The 9,660-nt window shown below is 53.5% G+C and overlaps 1 protein-coding gene across 3 annotated transcripts; it reads right to left on the minus strand.

The window, feature by feature from the left end:
• Positions 1 to 1,652: 1,652 nt before the first annotated feature.
• PDCD5 (programmed cell death 5) lies at positions 1,653 to 7,891 on the minus strand. 3 transcript variants are annotated; one of them, XM_055309652.1, is made up of 6 exons: positions 7,744 to 7,891; positions 6,977 to 7,014; positions 3,938 to 3,999; positions 3,103 to 3,194; positions 2,143 to 2,214; positions 1,653 to 1,856 (listed from the first exon to the last, which is right to left on the minus strand). In XM_055309652.1, the coding sequence occupies exons 1-6, from the start codon at positions 7,807 to 7,809 to the stop codon at positions 1,809 to 1,811; spliced, it is 378 nt and encodes a 125-aa protein (XP_055165627.1). In that variant the 5' UTR covers positions 7,810 to 7,891; the 3' UTR covers positions 1,653 to 1,808. The 3 variants fall into 3 exon arrangements, with proteins under 3 accessions (XP_055165627.1, XP_055165628.1, XP_055165629.1); XM_055309653.1 differs by lacking the exons at positions 1,653 to 1,856; positions 2,143 to 2,214 and adding an exon at positions 2,249 to 2,828; XM_055309654.1 differs by lacking the exons at positions 1,653 to 1,856; positions 2,143 to 2,214 and adding an exon at positions 2,835 to 3,014.
• Between the last annotated feature and the right edge of the window lie 1,769 nt (positions 7,892 to 9,660).

Consider the following 9,660-nt stretch of genomic DNA (forward strand, 5'->3'; position numbering starts at 1 on the left):
AGCTGCTTCTTGAGCTACTCTGGTCATCAGAAGGGTGAGCCACCCGAAATGACCACCTCGATTTCTTTTAAAAACACGTTTTTCTCCAATTGCTTTCCCACTTTAAATTTGACAACTCAAACTGGTAATGCCCAAATTTCTGTGTAAGAATGTTTTGAATTCAAAGTATTGTCAAATTAGGAAGCTCAGAATAACCACTCCTCATTTCCGAGGCCAAAACGTACTCCACCCTCCTTTTCCACCTTCTAGAGCTTCTATCCTTCCATTCTCAAGTATCTCTGGAGAGGACAGGACGGGTTTGACCATTTAAACACATTCACATAGGCATTTGCTGTCAGGACAGTGGTTATTCTGTAGGAGGAAGCATGTTAACACAACTCGCTGAGCCTCCCTCCAGGGTTTTTATGTAAATGAGACCAAAAGCAAAGTTCACTTGTAACTGGGATTCTTTAAAATCCCCGAGCGAAACTTAACGTTTGACTGATTTTGTCCCTTTTAAAAAAAATTGACGTAACCATTCCACTCGTTCGTTTATTCAGGAATGCTAGATGCTCCCAACACTTGACTTTCTTCGTTGGCCGCGGTTCCAATTTCAAGCCTCAAAAAACTGTAACCTCTCAGATACACAGTTTAAACACAGATCAGCAGTATGCGAGCTAAAGCAGATGGGGACTGTAAAGCACTTTTCCTGCTACTAATCCTATTCACCTCTCAGAATGTTACGGACTTCCTCCTGGCCTGGAACCTCCAGAAGGTTACACCAAACAGCTCACCTGACAGGTCAATTTACTCACCCAAGTTTTATTTTATTTATTTATTTTTTTTTAAATTTTTTATTTATTTATGATAGTCACACAGAGAGAGAGAGAGAGGCAGAGACACAGGCAGAGGGAGAAGCAGGCTCCATGCACCTGGAGCCCGACGTGGGATTCGATCCCGGGTCTCCAGGATCGCGCCCTGGGCCAAAGGCAGGCGCCAAACCGCTGCGCCACCCAGGGATCCCTCACCCAAGTTTTAAAACCTAGTGGGTGGAGAGCCCAACAGAAGAGATGACAGTTAAGTTATTATCTGTGAAGAACTCAGAATATTTCTACCAAAATGTCTTAACTGCTCAACTGTCTCATCTGGACTTGATCACTAGAAGGCACTTCCTCTTACACCCACATTTGTTACCGTTGAGGTATCACCACCAGTATCTCCCAGTTAGCCTGGTAACCTCCTACAACACAAGCATCACTCTAGGTACACGGGGGATACTTGTCACATCATTTGGTCTCAGTGCCTTTGAAAAGCAGATTATAAATGAAACCAAAGCTAAGAATTTTCTTAGAATTAGGCTGAACATAAGTACTATACCTTCAGGAAGAAAAACCGTTTGCCTGGTTTCAGAACCTAGGCCTTGGAAAGATGTTAGATATTAGAGTTGATTCCTCTCAATCCATGGGTTTTAACTACCACAATATTACTGGATGCTATTTTCTTCTTAAGTGAAGAGTAAGCCGCTTCAGTTTCTGCGAAGGCCATCTTCCTAAGGCTAAGGTCACACTTGCAAAGGACGAGGTTCACGCTGCCACACTTTTTAGAACTTGGTAGGAAAAGAAAAAATTCAAAATGCAGATCTTCTGTTCATTCAGCTATGATACACAAACAACTCTGCCCAAGAGTTATTTTATTTTGCATAACAAGTTTATTTTTTTTAAAAGGCATTTAGACAATAAACAAAGTAAACAATCAGATCTCCACTTCTACCCAGTATTATCTGTCTTAGAACTGTTCCATTAAGTTCCAGTCTCTAAACATCTTAAATTTCAATAATCGTCCTCTTCATCAGAGTCCATGACTTTTCTTCTGTTGAACTGGAGGAGGGAAATTAAGTGAATGTCATAACATGTTTAATAAGGCATAACTCAGACTCTGAGAACAGCAAGGTCTACCTACTACAGCAAGACACCAGGTCTTTAAAACAGCTTAATGTTTCAGGTCTACGGGGGGAGGGGGAACGACAGATCCCCTCGGCACTTTCTCCCCGAACTTTCACAAAATGGAAATGTCTATGGGCTGAAACATGTTTTGATATAGTGTGTATTTAACACTTAAAACAGCAATCTTTTTCTTTTGCCACGAGCATTTGGGGACACTTACTTTAACTGTGGTTTTCTTTTCTGTTTGTTGGCTTACTTTTTCAAGGATTTCTATTAAACCTTGTTCTGATACCTAGGATAACCAGAAAGAAAAACAGTACTAAGAGTTTATCTCAGGAGACAATGGTTTTAATCATTCTGGGATGTGGGGGAAGAGGTCAAGAGGGAAGGAAAGGCAAGATGGGAGGGTCTAACTAGCAGTTTGTTCCACAAGAATTTCGCTCTGCGAGGCTCACTTGAGGAAAGGTAAGCACCCATCGACATTAGCTTTCTCAGGAGAGTCCAAGGTTCCCGTCGTTTAAGAACACCTCCATCACCACCAGCGGACAACCACCTACACCAACCGCTGTTAAGGGTCAGGCACAGAGACCCGTAACAGAGCGTCTGCCCCGGAGAAGCGTAAGTGCAGGAGAAGTCACTCAGAAAAGATGAAGCAGTCGTCTTGTCTCCCGTGCATGCTCAGCGTTAAGGGGTTCAGGGCAGAATGACTCCCGCAGGCTGTGGAGGCAGCAGGTGCAGGTGGGGCTCATCTGGATCTTGAAGGAAGGTCAGGCTCACCAGAAGACACGCATCACGGCGTCACAGCAGCGCACGTAATAACCAGAAATTTTAGCACCTCCTCATTTGCAAAACAAGCTTAACTTCCATCGTTGGCAGGACGTTAGTCGGTGTCACTGAGAAACCTGCCTCCAGTGCAGAAGCAATTGGATGCTGACCCTAACGGTCCCTGGTTACACGCCCATCACTCACAACACCAGGAAGGGAAGCAGCAGAGGGTTTTAGGAAAGGCAATCAGTTATCTTTTAGGATTTATGGCAGATACAACGATTCCCTCCTGTCTAAGTGCCTCACTGAAATAGTCACCAGGAATTTCTGTAACCAGAAAATGAAGCTGACCTTGTAAAGATGTTTGATAAAGTTAGGTAAGAGGTAGAACCGCCTCAAGGCAGGCCAGGCTTACCTTCCCACTGAGTTGTCCGTATCTTGCCATCTGTATGAGGTAATTCTCTACTGCTTTAGTTTTTTCAGGCTTTACAAGTGCTAAGTTACTTACTAAAAAGAGAAAGAAGGAGTCAAAACTAAATGCACTTACAGGACTTAAAACTATGCAGTGGCATTTCCAAAGCACTTCACGGAGGCGGTGGGCAGATGGTACTATTACCCCTCTTACAAAGGGGAAACTGAGGTTCAGCCGTGCCAGAGCCAAGATTAAACCTGGGTCCTCAGATTCTAAGCCAGATGCTCTTTAATTTTTTTTTTTTTTTTTTAAACGACTGCCCTCTGGAACACAGTTTCTCTAATACCACACATACGGAATCGTGATCATCCACCTCATGATGCTTCTACACTGCGCTTCAGGCTACAATACAAAATTCCTAGTTCGTCCTGATTGGCTTGTTTTACTACGTTTTCCTTCATTGGTTTGGTATTATGAAAAGTTATGAATGTACACTAAAACAGACAATAAACCCCCCCTAAGTCTCCATCCCCCACATCAACTGCCAGCAACATTTTGTGGCTGACTCGATTTAAGAGTTGTTTCTTGTAAATCTGACCTAACGTGCACTTGGAGATCATCTCCTTGGTAACAGAGAACTGACCTGGTGTTGATGATAATGATTTAAATATATTTCTTTAGATTTATAAACTTCACATTTCCTGCAGTATTATCTGCGTCGTGTTTTTAGGTTAAACCATATTTAATCCAGAATTAGCCATGATTTCATAGATCACTGCCTATTCAACTGACTCAAGTCAATGTTACAGAAACAACTTAAAGGAAACAAGATGCTTACAACGGGCCCGGGCCGACTGATCCAGGACTTGGGCTAAGATACTGTTCCTCATTTCTGCTTCCCTACAACAAAAACAGGTCAGCAAAATTAGAACTATGCTGTCAGCATTCCTACCGGACAGACAGAACTTCTCCCCGTGTTTCCCGAGACGGAAGGAAGACTGCCGTGTGCACGGACTGCCCGACAGCGGGCACTGTGCAGGTGGCAGCACCATATTCAGCAAGAGGAGTCCACCTCTGCCCTCAAAAGCCAGCTTCATTTTATGTGGGTGGGTGTAGACTAGACCTACACCTTCACAGTTCAGGGGGGAGTTTTAGTTCAACCACCATTACCAACATTTATTCAGTACACAGTGTGTGAGAAGTCCGAGAAACTTGTAGTGAGATTCCAGACAATTAAAGGACCAAAGGATTAATCTGTGTGGTACTTTTAGAGCTGAAGAAGCTGAGACCTAGGGAAGCTGTTAACAGGGACACAGGTAATCATGGCCAAGCTAGAACCAGGCCCTATGTTTCTTTTCTTCTCAAGATTTATTTATTTGAGAGAGCCGATGACAACACGTGCCCAAGTGCAGTGAGGGGCAGAGGAAGAGAAGAGAATCTTCAGACTTGGTGAGCGCAGAGCCCAGCGTGGGACTTGATCTCACAACCCATGAGATCACGACCTGAGCCAAAAGCAAAAGCTGGACGCTTAGCCAGCTGAGCCACTCAGGCTGAGCCCAAGGTTTCGGACTCTCGGTACCACTTTTCGAGTGGGCAGAGAGAGTGAAATTATAACCCTGCAACTATCCTTGCATCTTTCTACCTATTCAAGCGGGAACTAGTTCAGATTCATAGGACAGTGGTTTTCAGACTTTTATTTAAGCAGCAAAAAAATTTTTCCCCCAAATGAAGTCCTTTAGGGAACTTAATACACAACACAGACAAAAGCAGATCCCCTGGCCGATTCAGAAGAGGAGCTGGGGCTGGCTGTACCACCTAACCACCCCCTCCTGAAAAGGTCTAGGGACAGGGCTTACAGCCCATTTCCACAGGCCAATTCCTTATTGCTCCTGAGTACTTCAACCCTGCTACGAACAGCCGTTACTGTATTTTACTGAATCTAAGATGCCATCAGTTGTAAGATGCACCATAGTTTTATGTACCTCTAAGAACAAAACAAAAAATAAAAAACACCCCAGGTGAGTCTAGTAGGAGACCCTCACTCAAAGCTGGGGCATCAGAGTAACTGCCAGCGGCTCAGAAAGGGACAGCACGGACGGACGGAGGCGTCGGCCTCAGCCCTGAGTGGAAGACAAGAGTTTGAACTTCAAGCTTTAGTCTTACAGGTTTGCTGTCTCAATTTAGGCTGCTTGAGGGGAAGTGGAATCTCAGGCACAGAATTTAACTTTAAAAGGTCTCAGGTTAGAAATGTACCCAAGTGATGATGGTAGAAACAAAAATAAATCTTCTCTGGAAGAATCCAGGACAAGAGTGATGCATAGGAGACATATCCCAATCTGTGTTAAAATGCGAAAAAATGTACGCCTTGGAATCAATGAAATTCATGTAGTATTTGCATTTTCTTAGCACCACCCTCCCACTAACAAGCCATGTAAGGATGGAACCTTCTTTGCCTTGCCCATTTCTGTAGATCCAGCACAGTGCTTGCCCCAGACCTAGTGCTCAATGAATATCTGCTGAATGGGGGGCGGCTCAGTGGCTGAGCATCCGCCTCTTGGTCCTGGCTCTCTGGTCCTGGTCTCCAGGTCATGGTTTCTTGAGCCCCGCCTTGGGCTCAGAGCCCAGAGGAGAATCTGCTCAGGCCTTCTCTCCCTCCCTCTGCCCCTCCCCTCACTCACATGTGCACTCAGCCTCTAAAATAAATAAATACATATTTAAATATATATATAAATACATCTTTAAATATAAAATATATATATTGTTGCTGAATGAATGAGTTAAATGGCAACACGATGCAAAGAGGGGAACACGTGGTGGTGTTCCCTAAGTAAGTACAGAGTTTCACAGAGTTGAAAAAAGAGATGAAAAAGTTCTAAAGATTTGTTAAATAATGAGAATATAAATAACAAGCGTCACAGTTAAAAACTGTTATAAGGGCAGCCCAGGTGGCTCAGCGGTTTAGCGCTGCCTTCAGCCCAGGGTGTGACCCTCGGGTCCTGGGATCGAGTCCCGCTTCGGGTTCCCTGCATGGAGCCTGCTTCTCCCTCTGCCTGTGTCTCTGCCTCTCTATCTCACGAATAAATAAATAAAATATTCTTTAAAAATCGTTATAAAAAAAGGGGAACAAATTGTCATGAAAATTTTACGCGTTATTTTTGAAAATTACAATTAGAAAGAAGAAAAAACCCAGATAACTGGGTCTTCACGCAAAGTCTGCCATGCATGAGCTGCCCTGCCATGTGTCGGGAATAAAAGAGCGGTAAGAACAAGGTAACAGTGAATGCCTATAAAGCATAAATGTGAGGCGCAGTGCCCGTGCCCGTGTAATCCTCCCCGCGGCCCTGTGGGGCAGTCCTATTATCAGACTCATTTTAAGGTTAATCACAGTGCAGCAGAGAAGCAAACATCAATCAGCAATTGCAGTACAAGGTGAGTATGCGGAGTTCCTTACATGCACATTTCTTTTTTTTTTTTAAATTTTTTTAAATTTTTATTTATTTATGATAGTCACAGAGAGAGAGAGAGAGAGAGAGAGAGAGGCAGAGACACAGGCAGAGGGAGAAGCAGGCTCCATGCACCGGGAGCCCGACGTGGGATTCGATCCCGGGTCTCCAGGATCGCGCCCTGGGCCAAAGGCAGGCACCAAACCGCTGCGCCACCCAGGGATCCCCATGCACGTTTCTTTAATTAACAAATCATGAAAACACCATGATCATGGCGGGGGTGGGAGGGGGTGGGGGGGTGGGTGGCCTCGACGATAAAAAACCTCTACCCCAGAAAAACCTGCAAAACTCCTATGCCTATCAAAATAACTAAAAAAAAAAAAAAAAAAAAAGGGCAAACCACCCTTCAAAAAGTTCACAGCTGCAGCCCCTACCTGTGCTTTGCTTCCTGCTGGGCTGCATCACCAGGATCCTGGGGAGGGGAGAGACACACATCTTTTAGTCGAGTAATCTCACTTAAAATGAAAAGAAAAACAACAACAACAACTAGGAACCACTTTCTTGTTTCTGACACTTTCTAGGCTCCCGCAGGGGCCGAGATCAAATTTTCAAGAGATCGTGAAAAGCTGGGCCTCCCCGCAATCCGCGGGAACGGTTTCGACTCACTACCGCGTCTCGGTAAGCGTCGGACCCCGCGATCTAGCAGCAGCCGGGCCGGGGGGGGGGTCCCCGGTGCCGCGGAGCCGGGGTTCGCGGGGCCGCCGGTCCCGTCCGGCTGCAGACACCCCCGGCGGCGGCCCCGCCCCCTCCCCCCCCCAGCTCGGCTGCAGACAACCCCCGGCGGCCCCGCCCCTCCCCGCGGAGGCCCCGCCCCTCCCCCGCGGAGGCCCTCCTCCCGCGAGCCGCCCCTCGTCACCCGCCGCAGCGCTTCCCCCCCCCCCCCGGGAGGAGGCTCCTCCCCGCACCCTCCGCTCCGTCAGCGAGGATGCTCCCCGGCCCCCGCCGCGCCCCGCTCGCGCCCGGCCAGGACCCCCGAAGCCCGCAGGCGGCCCGGGTGGAAGGCGGTCGGCGCCGGGAGGCCGAGAGCCAGGGCGGCCCGGGGAGGCCGCACGCGGTCGGCCCGGCCGCCCCAACGCCCCCGCGCCCGGAGGGCCCGAGCTCCACCCGCGGCGGCGGCGGCGGCGGCGGCGGGCGCGCTCACCCCGTGCTTCGCCTGCAGCTCGGCCAGCCTCTGCTTCCTCAGCGCCTCCAGCTCCTCCTCCGCCATGGCGCGGCCGTCCGGGGCGAGCAGCCGCCACCACGCTCCGCGGGCCCCGCAGCCTCGGCGCGCGCACGGCCGGCCCACTGCGCAGGCGCCCGCCGCGCCCAGGCAGCACCAATCGAGCCCCGAGCCGCGCGCGCCGCAGCCAGGGCGCCGGGAGAGGCCCGAGGGCGCGATCGCAGGCGGGCGGGGGGGGGGGCGGCTCCCGGGGCGGGGCGGGGCGGCTCGAGCGCCGCCTGCTCCCCCGCGCGCCCCCGGGCCTGCTGCTCTCGCCCCGCGGGACGACGGTCGGCAGCGAACGGGCCGCCGTCGCAGGTGTAGCCCCAGGTGCAGGCTGCGGGGGGCGCTGCGTGCTCGGTCGCGTTACCTCCGCCTGCCCTGGCGGCCGCGGGAGCTCGGGCACGCGGGGGGGGGGCGGGGGGCGGGGACCTCAGCTGTACCCTCCGGGGCTTCGGGGAGGTGGGGGTGGGGAGACCGCGGCCGCCCGCGCCGGGCCCCGGGAGCCACCGGGAAGCGGACGACGCCGACCCCCCCCCCCCACCCGCGGCATCCCCGGGGCTCGTGCGGGGCCGGAGGCTGTGCAGTTCCAGACGGCGCCCCCGGCCCCACGGACCCCGCGGACACCCGCCCCACCGACCCCGGTCCCCACGGGCGCCCCCGCCCCACCGACCCCGGTCCCCACGGGCGCCCCCGCCCCACCGACCCCAATACCCACGGCCGCCCCCGCCCCACCGACCCCAATACCCACGGGCGCCCCCGCCCCACCGACCCCAATACCCACGGACGCCCCCGCCCCAAGGACCCCGTCCCCACAGACGCCCCCGCCCTACAGACCCCAATACCCACGGACGCCCCCGCCCCACCGACCCCAATACCCACGGCCGCCCCCGCCCCACCGACCCCAATACCCACGGACGCCCCCGCCCCACCGACCCCAATACCCACGGCCGCCCCCGCCCCACCGACCCCAATACCCACGGCCGCCCCCGCCCCACCGACCCCAATACCCACGGCCGCCCCCGCCCCACCGACCCCAATACCCACGGCCGCCCCCGCCCCACCGACCCCAATACCCACGGCCGCCCCCGCCCCACCGACCCCAATACCCACGGCCGCCCCCGCCCCACCGACCCCAATACCCACGGGCGCCCCCGCCCCACCGACCCCAATACCCACGGACGCCCCCGCCCCAAGGACCCCGGTCCCCACAGACGCCCCCGCCCTACAGACCCCAATACCCACGGACGCCCCCGCCCCACCGACCCCAATACCCACGGCCGCCCCCGCCCCACCGACCCCAATACCCACGGACGCCCCCGCCCCACCGACCCCAATACCCACGGCCGCCCCCGCCCCACCGACCCCAATACCCACGGACGCCCCCGCCCCACCGACCCCAATACCCACGGACGCCCCCGCCCCACCGACCCCAATACCCACGGGCGCCCCCGCCCCACCGACCCCAATACCCACGGACGCCCCCGCCCTACAGACCCCAATACCCACGGACGCCCCCGCCCCACCGACCCCAATACCCCCGGACGCCCCCGCCCCACCGACCCCAATACCCACGGACGCCCCCGCCCCACCGACCCCAATACCCACGGGCGCCCCCGCCCCACCGACCCCAATACCCACGGGCGCCCCCGCCCTACAGACCCCAATACCCACGGACGCCCCCGCCCCACCGATCCCAATACCCACGGCGCCCCCGCCCCACCGACCCCAATACCCACGGACGCCCCCGCCCCACCGACCCCAATACCCCCGGACGCCCCCGCCCCACCGACCCCAATACCCACGGACGCCCCCGCCCCACCGACCCCAATACCCACGGGCGCCCCCGCCCCACCGACC

Source organism: Nyctereutes procyonoides, unplaced genomic scaffold (genome assembly GCF_905146905.1).
Source record: "Nyctereutes procyonoides isolate TBG_1078 unplaced genomic scaffold, NYPRO_anot_genome, whole genome shotgun sequence".
NCBI lineage: Eukaryota > Metazoa > Chordata > Mammalia > Carnivora > Canidae > Nyctereutes > Nyctereutes procyonoides.